The 17,981-nt window shown below is 35.7% G+C and overlaps 1 protein-coding gene across 4 annotated transcripts in view; it reads left to right on the plus strand.

Moving 5' to 3' along the window:
- Lrrtm4 (leucine rich repeat transmembrane neuronal 4) overlaps positions 1-17,754 on the plus strand; it is a 782,955-nt gene extending 765,201 nt beyond the window's left edge. For 3 of the 4 annotated variants that reach the window (XM_031382239.1, XM_031382240.1, XM_031382237.1), the window contains one exon: positions 16,562-17,754. In XM_031382239.1, coding sequence (XP_031238099.1) covers positions 16,562-16,783 — 222 coding nt within the window. In that variant the 3' untranslated portion in view covers positions 16,784-17,754. The remainder of the gene's footprint in view (positions 1-16,561) is intronic. The other variant, XM_031382238.1, reaches the window with a different exon arrangement.
- Positions 17,755-17,981: the final 227 nt, after the last annotated feature.

A 17,981-nucleotide genomic window follows, 5' to 3' on the forward strand; every position in this document is an offset into this window, starting at 1 on the left:
AAGAAAGAAAGAAAGAAAAGAAAAGAAAAGAAAAGAAAAAGAAGAAAGCTTTCCTTTTACAAGCATGCACCTGATGACAAGTCACCAAAAGTGGGGAGTTGTGGGAGTTGTTCTTTCCAAGAACAGCAGACAAAGTCTCCTAGGAAGAGCTACCCAAGCACACTGGTCCTCAGGCCTTCTTATATCACTGGGGAACATGTTCTTATAAAGAATTAGGATTATCTGTGACTTTTGAAACACAGGAATATATAAAGTTTAACAAAATAAAGCCAGCTTAGTCCTTTTCAAATATAGTAAAACAACATAGAACTATACTAGAGAGAAAAGTCTACCTTCTAGCCAGCCACCTTTTGGGAATGTGTGTTTTCAGCATACTGGGTAAGTTCTCTGGGTCCTACTGTCTACCCCACTCTGTAGGTACACCAGCTGGGCCTCATACAGAGCCTGTTCCAACATAGATAACTAAGTCTCAAAGCCAGAAATTGTATTCAGTGGGTCTGAGATGGGATCAGACAATTATTTCTCACAGGTTCACAGTGGACCCTGTTGCTGTTCATAGGACGTGCCATTTCTGCAGGCACTGCTGCTGTCTCTCCTTTATATTTAATGCAGTTCTGATATAGACAGTGTAGACACACAGACCTGTCCTTACATATGAATAGCATTGCCTTCCAGGTAGATGTTTACCCTCAAACAACTGATGCATAAGGATATGCTCCACAAACTCGAATACAAATAGAAGTGATTTATTTATATTCAGTGAGGTTGGGGTGAGACCTGAGGTTACACATGTCAATCAAACTCTTTTGTAAGGTGACTGAACTAGAAGATGAAGGTCCCAGAAGACACTGGTGTAGCAGCTTAGCAAACTCGCACTGTTACTGAGTTTTGTTTGTGTGGTCTTTTAATTCTGTATATATGTGTGCATGGGGTGGGGTGGGGGGTGCATTGGTTGTTCTTGGCAACAAATAGAGAGTAATGAATTTCTTGACCAGGAGTTACAGGTAGTTGTGAACAGCCACATTTTCGTGCTGGAAAACAAATATTTCCTCTTCAAAAGCAGTTGAATTTCAATCAAACAATTGCATGTTTTTGACAAATATATATACATATATATGTATATATATATATGTAGTATTCATATAAGAACAAAAGATAAATAAAAACTATAAAAAATGGATAACCAGAGTATGCAAGGAAACAAAAGTGGACTTTATTTCCTGAAATAATTAATTTCACATCTCAGAGTGTATGTTTATCCTTATATCTGACTGGTAATAAGAAAATTGACTTAACACTGGTTACATCCTTCTTTCTGTTTGTCAGGGTAGATGTAGTCTAAATAAAGAAGAGCTCCTTCAGCAGCAGTGAAGAATTACTAAACCAAGCAGCATAATAACCCTTCTGAACCTGTGGCAATATTAGTCATAATCATCCCATTCCTGTGGTCCAATATTGATATGTTCAATTTATGGACTCCACGGTTATTGAAGTACATGTTGATTATCAAGAGTCCATTAAAGAACAGGAATCAGGACTGGAGAGTGATCATAGCAGTTCAGAGCACTGGCTGCTCATGCAGATGTCCTGATTCAGTTTACGGCACCCACATGACAACTCACAACCATTTGTTGCTCCAGTTGTGGGGAATTTGATGCCATCTTCTTTCCTTCATGGGCACTATATGCATTTGGGGCACAGACATACAAAGTAAACATTTATCTATATAAAAATAAGTCTTAAAAATGTAAATGTCCCTCCACAGTTCAATTCCTGTCATTATTCAAACTCACTTTTACTCAATCTGATTGGAGTGATGGACACATCAAGAAAAAGCTTTTCCTGTCTCACATTCATGTAATGTCAGTAGTTTTGCTCCCTTCCATATTCTAAAACACATGAAGAGAGTGTGTAATTACTCTCCTTTGAAGTTAGACCCTAAAATAGTGTAGGCAAGAGGAGTCATGATTTTAGCAAAGGCTTTGAAATGACAGGTAGATCTTTGTTCTTATCCTGCTAGTGGGATATTTGCAGAGAACCTGTCACAGTTGTCACAGAGAATATATTTTCTTAATATAAGTATGGAACCAGAACTTGGTGCAGAAACTGAAATACCAGCAACCAAGAAGGTCAAAGAATGAGGATTTAATCTTAAAGCTAATTGGAGCTACAGTGTGTGTGTGTGTGTGTGTGTGTGTGTGTGTGTGTGTGTGTGTGTGTGTCTGCATATGTGTGTGTATATGTAGATAGATAGATAGATGATATATATATATGTATGTATATATATATATATATATATATATATATATATATATATATAGAGAGAGAGAGAGAGAGAGAAATATAGGTATGATGTGATGGAACGATAGCTGAGTAATATATTTGTCTAGCATGTGAATAGCCTTGGTTCAATCCATGGTACTAAAGAAAATATAATAAGAAGAAAAAATGTTGAAAAGTAAAACTATACTTTGTGAGTAGATAATACAGAAATTATTTTTTACTTAAAAGTATGAACTTAGAGTCATGAATGCTTCCAACTATATGTTCTATAATAAATGGCAAACATCACTCTCAGCCATAGGACTTGGAAATATTACCTCAGAAGAAAGAATATGTTTTATACCTTTAAAATAGTATTTAAATCTTCCAAAATGAACTATCAAGTCTATGTTTGTCTTTTACATATTACAGATTCTGAAGTCTCATAATGGAAGGTCAATATTCATTCTAAACAAAATCTACTCTCTCCATTCACTTGTAGATCCATTTTGCATGGTGTCAACCAAACTAGGCTTTTAATATTATGTTTTGAAAAGCATGTTTGTTGTAGGGAATTGAAGCAGTTATCACCGTTAGGGGTTCTGCATGTACAACAACCACACTTCTGTTCCCTGATGTCTCCTTCTTTAGCAACAGAGACTGACAATTCCTACTGCCTGAATTTTATATATTCAAATGGAAATCCTTACATAAACTATATCACTTATTTTTCAAAATGACTCTCTGTTATTTGATAGCATGCCTATAAAATAATGCTGTTTCTCATATATTTCTTAAGTATAATTTTCAAGAATCAATTGACTGTACACCATGAGTTCTCTATGAAATTGGCTTGTATTTCATGTCAAGATACAGGCACTTGAAAAAAAACTAAGGTTTCAGTGATTTTTATGCCAAATATTTAATTAAATCTTAAAATAGGCTTAATCAATATTTCATGCAAGCTCTGTGTTCTTGGTGAACTGAACAATGAACTGACTAAAAACTAAACAAAGTTTCAATGATATTTAGGTCTAGGTAACAGGCCAAATTTTTGCTCAAATTGAAAAATATGGAGGAGATAAAGAAGTATGAAAGAGTGACAGGAAAAGACAAAAGTCAAAATGCAGCAGGAACACACAGAATGAGGGTGAGTCTGCACTGGTCTTTCAGAGTTCAGGGTTGAAGTCAGAACTTCTGATGGTATTAAACCTTCAGAAAGAAATCAGCCTTGAGTTTGAAGCTGAAGAAAGCTATAGAAATAACACAATTTTATATGAGAAATTAGTTAAAGTAATCTTGATATATCAAAGTTGTTCTGTTTTTTAGACAAGAACTTTATGCTCTACGATATTTCCCCATTATAATGTCAGGCCTTTGTGCTTATCCCTCAACACAAATACAGAGGGAGTAATCAAATTTATCACAGACTGGATCTTTCCTTAATGCTTCAGAGTAAGCAGAATGTGGGTAGTTATTGCTGTGGACAGGATTACAATGGTTGGAAGATCAGACAAAAGAGGTTAATCTAGAACCATCACAAATAATGTTAATTTCTACCAGTATTTTTAAAATATTAATATATCTATCTAGAAATAATTATGCTCAGAATGAATTACTGATTATAGCCTACATATGCTAGGCACACTCATCTACATTTTTCTAAACCCTCTCTTCATTGCAAGCATATACATTTATGTACTACATCATTTAAAGTTTTGTTACAGTTATCTCAAGTATACAAAAACCATTCTTGAGTATATCTTAAGGATTTCTCACATTATTGCTATATTTAAAAACAGTACTTTTTAAAAAGGATTATGGTTACCAAAGAAAACCATTATCATCTTTACTTGAGATCAAATATGTTTTCATCCTTATGGTAGAACTGTACAAATAAATAATTGATAAGTAGATGGTAGATAGATATAAATACACCTATACATGCATGCATAAATACATTTATACATGTATACATACATAATTAGTAGAGAAAGATGTATACATGGTAAACAAAGAGGTAGTTATATAGACAGAAAGATTGATATGTAGTACTGTAGAAACATAGATGGTAGATACATGATTGAAAGATAGATGATAGATAGATAGATAAATACATACATACATACATATATAGCTGGATGGATAGATAGAAAGATGAGAGGTAGATAGATAGATAAGTGATAATTTGATTGATAGATAGGTTGCAAGGCTCATATTTGTAGGAAATTTAATATAGACTACCTGTCATCTTGACAACTGATTATTTGGTTCACCATTAGAAGTTGAATGAAGTTAAAATCTATCCAAGAATAGAGTGAGCCCATTCTCTACCCACATCTAATGCCAGGCTCTGTTCCATGCATTCAGGTCTTTTCTTAGTATCTAAGTGCATGAAAAATAAGGAAGTTATATATTATTTCTGAGAAAATACATAAAAATAATTTTTAAAAATGTTACAAATTTCATCAACTATTAATCTTATCAGTTTTCATAATAAAATAATGAACCACAGTTTAGTGGAAGGGTGAAATATTAGACACTTTCTGAGTTTAGAATTGATGAGCTTTCCTAGTGGTAGCTAAAGAGGTTTCTGTTAAAAGACTGTGGCACGTATATGTGAAAATCTAATTTGCAATAAGAGCTTCTGAGTCAGTTTGATGAGAGCTATGAGAAAGTGGGAATTTACAATAAGTACACTGATGGAGATCAGTTCCATAATCAGGATACAGAAGACACATGCAGAATTGGAACATGACAGTAGATGACATAAAAGCCTCCTACGAATACCTAAATTATCTGGGCATTAAGAAGAAGCTACATGTATTTGTTTAGGATTAAATATGTGATAGTTAATATTATCAAATTATCACATAATAAAATAACCAGGAATAGAGGTCTTTGGCCATGCCCATGGACATTATCTTGCTTATATTCATTGAAGTTGGATGGTCTGCCCTCTCTTGGTGGCTTCATTTCCTAGCTAGGTTTGTTGACTCTATAAAGAAAGAATTAGAATTGAGCAGCAGCATGGATTCACCACTCTCTGCTTTCTGGCTGTTGCTGTGATACTAGCACCTGCTTCAAAGTGCTATCATCTTGACTTCACTTCCATAAGAGACTGTGGGCCAGAAAACCTTTTTCGCTCTTAAGATGCTGTTTTCAGGATATGTTTTTCAGAGTTGTAGAAGAGAAAATAGAGAGGTAGTTAAATGAAGTTAGAGTTTAACAGTTCAGTGTTGTACTTTTTGTAAGGATAGTAGAAATAGACAAAGAAGGAAAAAGAGCTAGAAATAGTGTAGATTATGTATAGATACTTACAAGAGGTAAAATTTGGGGTGCTGGTTAAGATAAGCAGTACGATGAAATGCATAATTGTTGGTTTATTCTATTTCTCCTAAGAATATAACAATCTTGCTGTTTAATATAGCTTCATTCAAGAAAATAAAGTCCAGAGAAGTCTTTTATGCTGATGCTGTATAGTCTTCAGAAATAGGAGAACATGAGAGTGATGAATTTTATTGGACCACAATGGTGAGAAGTAAGGAAAAATACCTGTGATCATGACAGTTGGAGTTCTGGCTGTTATAGAGGATGGGAGAATGGGAAGAAGGACTCATTCAGCTGTTTCCTGTAGAAACAAGCATACACACACACACACACACACACACACACAGACATACACATACACACACACATGCACATATCCTTTGTTCCTAGAGATTAGCCAACAGAAATGGTTAATTTCATACAATATGTGTTGAGTTTTACTATGTGTTGACTCAGTATTCCTGAGCCATCCTCTCATTATCTTCTCTATGTTTTTACATCTCCTCATTGCTTGCTCAGTAATACTTTGGGTGATCCATTCTTTTGCCTTTCCTTTAAATGTATCACTTGATAGAAATAATTAGAGAGTTTGAGCATTTTTTTCAGCAGCAAGCATCTTTATTAGCTTTTAAGAATACAGAAATATCCTTTCTCCCCATAGTGCCAAACAGAGTGGGCCATGACTGCCATCTTAGTAAATTAAATTACCTTTAAAAATAAAAGGAGTAGATTACAAAAATGTTTAGCTAAAGAAGTTCTCTAGCTGACTGAACATTTACGGACAATTCACCACCGTAAAGTAAATTCACCTACAAGTAGCTATTTAAAAAACATATATATAATGATAGTTGTTAAATTTACCCAACTGAATTAGTCCTAACTTCAGTCCAAATATGTGCATCACCAAGTTATGCAAGTTGTGATATCTGGAAGGATGGCAGTACAACAATACTATCAATGATAAGAGCATGAATAGGACCAAGTTAATATTCTCAGATTGGCAAAACACATAAAGAGCCTATCTAAGAATACTTAACATTTCAATAAATGCTATGCAGAAAAAATAAACAGAGTTTTGAAAAAAGAGTAGCTTATATATGTAAACCTGAATGGGAAATGGAATGTCATTTTAGATAAGGTAGTTAGAGAGAACCTATCCAGAAACATGACATTTTAATAGAGGGTCAAAAGATTAGCATAAGCCCATTTGGAATAGGAGAAAGAAAATGAAGATGTAGACGAAAAAGACAGCAGGCTCTATAAAAAAAAAAGAAAAGAAAAAGAAAAAGAACAGAACAGTGAATAGGTTTAGGAGAGGGCCAAGTTTTGATTGAGAAATAGGAAAAGGGCATACTTTTAACTTCTCTGCAAGAAGAAGCCATGGTGGGGCAAATATTTATGATTCAATAACCTTTGGACCCAATGACCTCTTTCACATAATCACCAGAGTTCTCTCCCTTGTGTTGGGAGCTACCATAGCTCAGGAGCTGGCTCACTGCATTAAGAGCATCCCTTAAGCTGTCCACTCAAAGGTCAGTCAGCTTTGTTCCTGCTATAGTATGTTTGATCCAGTATGACCTCAGGGGTGACTTTCAAGCTCTCACCTGAAGCTTTCTGTCTGAATTCCAAGTACCAAGATTGTGTGAGTCCAGCTTTTTGTGTGGGAGCCACTGTGAGCTTTATTCTGGACAAGACCTGTGTCTTCACTTGGAAATCCACAGGGCTCACATGCTGGGAACTCTTTTTTCTCTCTGCTCTCTTGACTCTCAGTATTCAGTCTCAATGACAGGCAGGGAGGACCACGCTCATCTCACTCATGCAGTTGTTAATAACATTCTTGAATAAGCCAGCTTCATTTTATTCTTCCTTATAGATCCATAACTAGATGCCTAGGTTATAAAAATGGGGGGGGGCAAAAGTGCTAATTATTTTTTTTACTTTTTTAAATGATTATATTATAATGCAACCCATGAACCTTACATGAAACTCAAAATCCCATGTCCATAAGTATTCTAGCAACCCATTACTCTGATAAAACACTCACCTAAAGCAACTTAGGAGAAGAAATGGTTTATTTATATTATGCTTTCAGGTTATAGTTACAGGAAAAAATTAGGAGAAGAACCCAAGTAGGAATGTGAAGTGGAAACCAGGGAATATTGCTTGGTAGCTCACTTACTACACTTGGACTCATGCTCAGTCAGCCTACTTATACCACCCAGGGTCATTAGTCCAAGACATGATGATATTCAGAGTGAGCTTGCCATTTGTATATCAATTAATTACCAAGACAATCCCCACAGACATCTTCATAGTCCTGTCTGATTTAATGGATATTCCTATATTGAGGCTTTTTTTTCTCAAAGAATTCTAAGCTTTGCCCAGTTGAGAGTTAAAGCTAACTATGCCATTAAGTAATGTTATATTAAGAACAGTTCCTTTCTTCTTCATTCACATTTTGCTTATGTCCATTTTCACAGTCAAAAGTTAGGTCTGCAGTTCACAATAAATTCCGTGTGAGTTGAAAGACTAAACTATAACTGACTCATGAGTTTGCCAAAACCTGTGATGAGTATCTGTCATGTGAGTGAATGAATGAACACATAAATAAGTGAGTTATGTTAGCAAATTCACTTTTATATAATTACATCTTAATAGCATATACTTTATGGCAGAGATCCAGCCATTACCTTAGACCTGTACATATTTCATTTAAAATATAAAACCAATATTATTTATGTACCATTCTGCTTTACTGTTCTAAAATGAAGTCAATCAGAATAAAACATAATTACATTGTCTAAATGAGCATATTCTATTTTCATAATTAAACTTGCATCTCAACATTTCTCTTATTAGAAACACCCAGGCTCCTAGAAATTTCTTTTAATGGTTCTAGAATCAAAGCAGTCATTTCATTCTGTCAGTATGTCTGAATCCTTCTGGGGTTTTCTTCTTGCATCTGTTATTTGGCTCTGAAGTTCTACCCTGGGGTACAAAATTCTGTTTTACAAAACCATCTCCCTTATGTAAGAATTTCATTTTCAATTTTATATTTGTAAAAGAATTTCTGTCTTTAACTGAATGCCCACTGCACAGTTAGAGAGGAGACACTGGAGACTCACCTGCTGTATCTCCAAAGAGCAAATGCTACCTTCTAGTTAGTCAAGAAAATGAGTTTAAGGTAGTATAAAGTATTTAACACAAATCCAAATAGAATGTCACCTAAGTTCACTAGATATTAGCAAGATATTCTCCAGAGAATAGCAAGCCACCATTCTCTGGAGAAAAACAGGGGAACTTAACTGAGGAATGTACAAACTAACTGTATTTCTGCAGTCATCGCTGCTTCTAACACATCTCTCTTTGACTCTTGAAGGCTCTCTCTCTTTCTCTCTTTCTCTCTTTCTCTTTCTCTCTCTCTCTCTCTCTCTCTCTCTCTCTCTCTCTCTCTCTCTCTCTCTCTCTCTCTCTCTCTCTCTCTCTCTCTGTGTGTGTGTGTGTGTGTCTGTGTGTGTGTGTGTGTGCGCATGTGGAGGCCAAAGGTCATCTTCAGGTGCCCATGGTCCTCATTGTCCTTGAATTTGGGCTAGACTGTCCTCAGAGATCCTCCTATCTCTACCTTCTCAATTCTAGCAATTCATATGTAGGACACTATGCTCAATTTGTAGAATTACACTTATGTCCTATAACTCTGAGGCAAGTGCTATATGACTGAGCTATCTCTCCAGCTCAAAGCAAAGTCCATTAAACTTGATCAGCTATATTCACTGATAAATTTCATCTCTGCTTGGTTACTTCTGTATGGTTTGAATTTTTGCAAGAAGGAAATGGGGCTCAAATAATGATCACAGTCCCCCATTTGAGGACAAATATCTTCTTCATGTCATTGCAATTCTTAGAAACCCTACTTTTTTCGGCAAGAAGGAAACATTCCTAGTGTAAAATATTATCATATCTATTTGTTACTCTAATACTTCAGTATTAAAGTCGAATATACTATATTTGACTACAATATACAACCAGGGATACAGTATTCTTTCCACACCAGGGATCAGGGCTTTGGAAGAGAAGTGTCTAAAAGCAATGCCTGTTAATTAATCCATCCTATTACTCTAAAACCTTTGTGAATGCTGAGAACATTGCTAATATATGCCACAGTTAATGGAGTCAACCCTATCTTCAATGTCTTGTGGCTCCTCATTACTGTAAGTTCTGGGACAGCTTGAAGCAGCACATTTTAGTAAGGAAACACTAAACTCGTAAGCATCATTGTGTTCTAACATCATACAACTGACTTGAAAGTGAAAATATTTTCTAGCACCCTTGAGTAAGAAAAATCAGGAATAAAAGACAAATCTATAGTGTTCACCAATACTTGCAAATATGTGTTAAGGTCAGATGACAGCTTGCAAGAGTTGATTCTCCCCTTCAACACATGTGAATCTCAAAGATACATGTTAACCTGTCAGGCTTGGTATCCAAGGTCTTTACTCAAGATATCTATCGTCTTGCTGACTTTTAAGAATGGTGGGTCTTACATGATGACGTTCTTTTACCCCACCAATAAAATGGAAGCAGGATAAGTGCCACTTTCACCATCACTTCCTTTGTTTTATTTGGGGCCTTTTTGAAACAAACATTACAAAATGTAATTGATAAACTGACAAACTGAATTGATGGCCAAGTCATATTCCTTATTTAACTTTCAAAACAAAATAGGAAAAGCATAAAATCTGTACCAGGCATTGTCTGAGATGGAAAACTTCAATAAACTCTTCTTTCATATTTCTTAATAAATTGTGCCATCATTCACATGTTTTCAATCTCACAACTTCTGAGTTTTTGAAATTCTTTTTTACTATGAGGTACTTCTTAAAATTGTGTGTGTATGTGTAGGTGTGTGTGTATATGTGTGTGTTTGTATATATGAGCATGCAAGCATTCATGGATGTGAATGTCTGCACATAACACAAGTATGTTGCAGGGTAAAGCTCATGTGTCAATCTTTAGTGCCTACCTTGTTTGAGGCAGGATCACATGTTGTTTGACGTTTGACCTTGAGTTGTGTCAATTTTTCCCATCTATGCATCCCATGTACTGAAGGAGCAACTAAGTTTCTCTTCTATCCAACTAACATTACTGAAATATAATATCAACTCCCTGGAGTTGTTTACATGTGCATGTTCGATTCTCAGCACATACTAACCTAGTGACAAGATTAAAGTCAAAGTTATACATTCACTTAGCAATTGTCATTCATTTTAAATCAATTTCTCTTCCAATAAATGCAATGTCCATCTTCATTAAGCAATTCAGCTGTATTGAATTCTTCCTTGGATTTATATGATGATACTTTTTAAATGGTTTGAATAGCCCGGCACAACCCTTTAATTCTGGAAATTAGAATCCAAATGTCATTCAGGAAATTGAAAATCAACTTTTTATGACTTCAGTGGAAAGAAATCATACTGAAATCTGAACAATGGCCATGAAAAGTTAATAAATAAGACTAATGATAGACTACAGTAATTTAAGAACAATCAGATACTTCAACTACTTCTAACTAATGTTTAAAACTTTAAGAAAAGGAAGAAACAGTATTGGATTTCCATGTTGAAATTCTAAAGACTCTGATCAAATTTATCAAGGATCCATTTCACATTGCATTCACACTTACTGCATAGACACATTCATTTCTCATTTGAAATACAATTATTACTGATATAAAGTTTTAGAATAAGAGTCAATATGCAGATTTGGAGCTCCGTAAAACCCTCTGTAATTTACCCTTTCCTCCCAAAATATAAAGTATTTCCTTTCCCAATCTTCTGTCATTGAAATACTAAGACAGCAAACCCTCATAATTCAAAGAATGATTTCATTCTTTTTTAAAAAAATACCTTTCTGCTGCTTTGGAAGGGAAAAACATATTATGGGCAAAGAGTAAATGATGGGCTTTTTGGAAAGCAGAAGGCACACTGATGTTTGATAGCCTCCTAATGTGCAGGATAGGACTGGGAGCCTTGGTTAGAAACCATGCTGTGCCCACCTGTATCCTACTTCTGAATGGAAACTGGAAGACCAAAACATGTAAGGGCAGTGTTGAGCTTAAATGAGCTGTAATAGGTGTTCTCAGTAGATTTCTTAAAGGTCAGAAAGGACTTTCAGTGTTACCTGAGGGCAATGGGACAGCATGACTGCTCCATTTTTAGAGGATTAGCCAGATATCAGAAGAATCAAAGTGACCACTAATTAATTATAGGACGGCTTCTCACCACTCTAACCCACCTCACATGTACTTATAATATTCCTCTAAGGAAGTTTACATGTGACTTATGTTCAACTGTACAAATACTCTGGGGAAGTCAGATCTGCCAAACAGCATGACGTATTTCTCAGATTCTTATTATTCTGTGCACCATGCAATTGACTTTAAATAAAGTACAGCTTTCAGTGCAGCCAATGAGTAGCCAGGCATGCTAATGAGAACATCTTTAAATAGTGTTGTTCTGCAGAGCTTCAAAGTGGAGCCCAGGAGAGAACGGAAGGAGCATGGGGACCCTTTTGTAAAGTACTAAAAACACATTTACAAAAATACCAAAACTACATTAAAGGGAACTTGAGGACACTTTGTTTTGACTACTGGAAACAACAACCCACACAGGGACCCAGGTGGTTAATGTGCTGTACATTATTACTGTAAAGCACAAGACCTCTTTCTTTTTGCTGCTCCGAAACTGAGAATTCAATTGATTACATGGTGCCCAGCAGAATAGACTCCAAGAGTAAATGAGCAAATGTTGTAGTTATCCTTTCAAAGCTGGCCAATTCATTCAGCTTTTGAGTATTTATTATTTATTTTGCCATTGGTCAGTCTAGAAGAAAAGAATGTTACAATGGTGGAGAAAACTTAGGGGGCCCCTGCTTACCATAGTAAAACACAATCTAACCTCTGTAGCAAACCAAGTTTCCTGAGTTCTGAAGTGATATGACATATATATCTAGAGGTCTGGTGGTTAATAAGGCTCCCTGTATTTGAGTCAACATGAAGTTGAATATCATGATGTTTAAGCTATGAAATTGTTCTCTTAGATTATATTTTATACATAAGAGTTTTAAATAAATAAGAAAAAAAAGAACAACGTTGACATATTAGCTGCTGGTGTTCATCCTCTGATGAACCTATTTGTACAGAGAGCTCATGACTCCCTAACTTTCTCTCACACAAGACTTAGGCATGCTTTTTGAGTCCAGTGTCTTCCCCTTATAATGACTACTATGGTAAAGATCCCAACAATAGAAGGCATTTAACAGAGCCACAGTCAGTGCTTCATGTGGTCTTTGATTTATCACGTGAATCTGGCTAATTTGGGGAAAGAAAACAGAATCATTTCTTTAAGTGAAAGTATGGGGGAAAGGTTGGCAAGATAGCTCAGCAGGAAGGAACACTTGCTGACTAGCTTGAGGACCTGGAATTGATCCACAGGGAATCCTATGGGAGAAGGCATATGTTAACCTCTGTAAGTTGTACTCTGATCTCCATCCCTCTGTTGTGGAACACAAATTAAATAAAATAATATAAATAAATAAATAAATAAATAAATAAATAAATAAATGTTAGAAAAAAAGAAAGGAAAGTATAGAATAAATATATTCTGTGCCCAGTGAATGTTCTGTACTTGGAAGTAATTTGATGATTTTTTTCATGAGATTTCAAGTTGTCCTTCACATATTAATAATAGAAAGAAGAATGGATCAAAATATCCTTAGGAAGGTCTTTCCCAAAATGCTTCTCCCTGCTCAATACCCTGAACAAAATATCTGCTTTCATTTCTCTACTTCATCAGAGTTTTGTTGACCCAGGACACCAATCAGTCTTCTACCATCTGACACACTTAGAAAATCCTACTGAGATCCCATTTCTGAAAACAGAATGACAATGAATAGTTCATGTCTAGACAGTTTGCTGACTTTTAGAGAGATATCTCAATGGATAAGAAATAAAAATGGGGCTGCATATATGACACAGTAGTTAAAAGTCTTATACTCTGCATCTTCCAGGAAGCTAGACTTATCACAGAGTCTTCTAGTCAGCTTGGCTTGTTTGGAGATGTCTCTCAGAAGATCTACTGAAGTAGAGAACCTTGAGAATCTGGTCAGTTTGAGGGATGCCCTGAATCTACTTTAGCTATTTACTTTCTGTTCTTAATGAGCTTTCCTTCAGGATGGAATGTTTCACTTGCCTTTAGAACAACTTGTCTTTTAAGAGCTTCCCTGTAAGATAGAAGGTTTTATTTTATCAAAAAATCACTACATGATAACTGTATGTAGACAGACAGACAGATGATAGACAGACAGGTAGATAAGCAGGATATCCTAACCCTCACTCTTGCTGGCAAGTCTATTCTTTCACTGGCAGTGAAGCCCAATGCTTTGGATTCTAGCACATACTGAAGACCAGTTGAGACATCCAGCCTTGTGAACTGGACAACTGCAGGATCCTTGGAATTTGCTTTGGTAGAAAAGCCATTGTTGAACTAGTTGGACCACAGTCTAGAAGCTATTCTAATAAATGCCCTTGAGGAAGAGAGAGAGAGATAAAGACAGAGACAGAGACACAGAGAGAGACAGAGAGAGACAGAGGGAGACAGAGAGAGACAGAGAGACAGAGAGAGACAGAGACACAGAGAAACAGAGAGACAGAGACAGAGATTCATTATAAGTCCTGTTCTTCTAGAGAACCCTGACTATGCTTTATGCACCACGTCATAAATGACATAAGGGTATCACCTGCTGCTATGGGAATCAATCAGAGATCAGAGATATCTATGCATGTACAGAGGGAAAGCTCACCAAAACAAAAGCAAAACAAAACAAAAAAAAATCCTTCCCCTTCTACAACTTCTTTCCCATAAACCTGCATTGGCAGTGTATCGGAGAGCTGCAGGTGTGAGTGAAAGAAATTGACTTTGTAGAGCTAAGGATCCACAAAGGTAAAACAGAGGTGGAGCTGAGACAAGAGGGCAAAACCTCTTGAATCATCAACCACTAGTAGCTGAGCACTTGGGAGTTTTGTCATCTCATCAAGGAGTCAACACCATCAGATTGATGTAGCAGATTCAGACAAATGTGCAAGCACAAGTTAAAAATAATGTGCACTTGCAGTTTCCTTTTTCTAACATTGTGAAATGTGTTTCTTTACCAGATATATAGGGTCTAATGAAAAGCAATAAAAAAATAAGGTACCTATTGTATTTGCAGATTTTCCTATTAACATAATTGCAGTTGACTCTCACCCAGATTTGTTGCAGTGACAGTCAATAGAGTCTTAGCTTGTTGGCTTGAAAATAAAGAATACCATTCATATTATAAGCAAATAGGTATACCTGTTCAAATATTTGTAATATTTTAGGCAATATTTTGCTAGGAATTATCTCTGATATTTTTATTTTACATAAAAGTTATATGACACAGAATGGAGGTTAGAATTGTATGATGTGAGAAGTACAGATGAAAGTTAAAGCATGCACATAATCTGTACATTTTGTACTAGATACAGGCTCCAGAGCAGAGAATCATTTGTAGTATTATAACTTGGTCAAAAATCCAAGGTAAGGGAGATCATAAGACATATAGGGGTACTAAATAAAGCTGTTGAACTAGACTGATAAAAATTCAAGCTATCTTAAATTGTTATGTTTATATCAATAGAAAATGCTCCTCTTAGCCTTAATGAGATAATCCTCTCTTTGTAGTAAGTAGTGATAAATGCAGAGAGGCTGGACTGTACAAGGTGCTGAGATTAATGGATGGATGTGTACACAACCCTCAATAAGGTGATTATATGATACATTCAAAGGCCAAGGGGCCCTGCAAAGAAGGGCTAAAAATATTGTAAGAGCCATAAGATAAGGAGAAAGGCTGTGAAATGCCATCTCCTAATCAAGACACAGACATTGAAAGCATGAACTCAGAGCAGCCATGTGTACCTACCCTGAGTCTGGAGAAGAATGGGCCCATCAACAGGTAGGAATGGAAGGAGTCCCACATCTTACTTCTGGTCTACATGCTACTGATTCATGTAGACAAAGACATATTGTCCTCAGTTGTATATCCACTGATGACCTTATTAAACTATAATTTATTGATTCAATCCAGTTCTGACATAGATGGCTCTAGTTAAATTAAATGGGTCACAAACAAAAGTAAGAGTCATGAGTCTGAGAAAGGATCTGGTCCAGAGTAGGGATGTGGGAAGTAGATAAGAGAGTGTGTGAGAAGTAAACAAAATATATTGAATGTATGTATGAAATTTGTCAGCGAAAAAGTAGTCAATTAAAAATAAAGAAAAAACTGGCATATACAAATAAACTACATAAAAAATATAAAACACAATAATGGAGCTATAGATATATACCTAGAACATTTAAATTATATACATTTACTTGTAAACATGTAATCAAACACATAATATATAGACATATGAGGCATATACAAAGAGCTTGAGTATATCAGCATACACATTTCATTATTACATATACATTCTTTTGTACCTTATTTTTTACTTGACTTATCATGCCATACTGTAACAGGTTTTCCCCATTTCTGTAACATATGCATTCATGTAGGTTGTGGAATGCTTTTAATAGTATAGTAGGGTACGTTCTACATATGTATGATATATGTCATACATGTTCACAGATAATTACATTTTTCTAGCCTTTAATATGTTGATATGTCAACTGAGAAGAGAATCAAAAATCAAAACATTGAAAATACACTATACATAAACTTATAGAAAAAGTGCATATGAATTATGATAACCAAAAAGTAACAATTATTATTTTGGTTAAATTGGTATTTTCAAGTAATAGAGGACTTGAATCAGCATGGAAAACAAAACCAGTCTCCTTTGGAAGCTTATTACTAAACAATTGCTTTTTCTGTTTCTGTTTCTCATGTACAGATGCCCCACCATGTGAAGCCCTTGCCGTATTACAGCTATGACCAACCAGTGATTGGGTACTGCCAGGCCCATCAGCCTCTCCACATCAACAAGGCATATGAAGCTGTTTCCATAGAGCAGGATGACAGCCCCAGTTTGGAGCTTGGGAGAGACCACAGCTTCATCGCCACCATAGCGAGGTCGGCTGCACCTGCCATTTATCTCGAGAGAATAACAAACTAACAGCAAAGCTAACTTCTTAATGAAGAGCTCACAGGGAAAGGGAGGCCTCCATCACAAAGGAGATGAGGTGTCCAGCATCCTCCAGCCTCAAGAGTTCATTGCTCCTGTACAGAAGTTTAAGGAATTGTGGGAAGCAACCCACAAAAGGCTTATGAAGTTGGGCAGCTGATAAACCTGCCACCAACCTGGGAGGACACAGAACTTCCTTTGCTTTAAAACATAAAACAAACACAAGCACTCCCAGATGTAAATAATCAAGAGTGTTAAGTTCTTATAAAAATAGATTTCACCCTAGCTATCTATAGGTTTGTTTGTATATTTGATTTTTCTACAATGCATGGTTCCTGGGCTGGAGAACCACAGTGGGAGGGTGGGAATTTTGGGGAAACAACACAATTTTTTTCTTGTAAGGTGTGCATAACACTCACAGACCTTTTCTCCTAAGTTATCATGTTTTTTCCTTTAAAATCTGGTTTTATCCTTTTATTTGCTTTATTTTTCTTAATTTCCTGGTTGAGTGACTTTCTACTTCTAAATATGAGTACTTCCATGGTACCAAAAAACAAAAAAATAAAAAAATAAATAAAAAAAGATTTGGTTTTGCATTGACCTAAAGTAAAGAAAGTTGACTACAATGTTCAATAAACTACTGGAATGAGTTAAATACATTGAAGTGTATATTCACTCAGTGCACATTATAGGCAATATAAGGAGCTCTGGTTTATTCCCCTATCTGTATCCATCATGGAAAGAAACCTGATAACCAGACCTGTGAACACGTGGATGGGGAAGAGCCTGAGAACTACCCTCAATGGAAAGAGGGGCTCTGTGAACAATGGCCAGAGGTCCTGTGGATGACACTGTCATGGGATGAATTTCTAAACTCAAGATGATGTATAATATTGCTTTTAAATTTAATTATCACTTAGCTTTTGTGTAATTTTTATCAATAAAAGAAAAATGTTGAAAAATAAAATATATTACTTTGCATTTGGTATTAAATATAGGCCATCTTCATATGTGTGGAAAGTATCTACCTGGTATCAGAGTAACAATGTAGGAATCTATCAAGGGTTTTGGTAGGTTGATTGGTTGGTTGGTTGGTTGGTTGGTTGGGTTTTGTTGTTGTTGTTTATTTTTATTTTTTGTTATTGTTTGATTGTTTTTCTGTGCCCCATGGTCAGGTAGAGAAGCATTA

The sequence above is a fragment of the Mastomys coucha genome, unplaced genomic scaffold (genome assembly GCF_008632895.1).
Source record: "Mastomys coucha isolate ucsf_1 unplaced genomic scaffold, UCSF_Mcou_1 pScaffold20, whole genome shotgun sequence".
Lineage (NCBI taxonomy): Eukaryota > Metazoa > Chordata > Mammalia > Rodentia > Muridae > Mastomys > Mastomys coucha.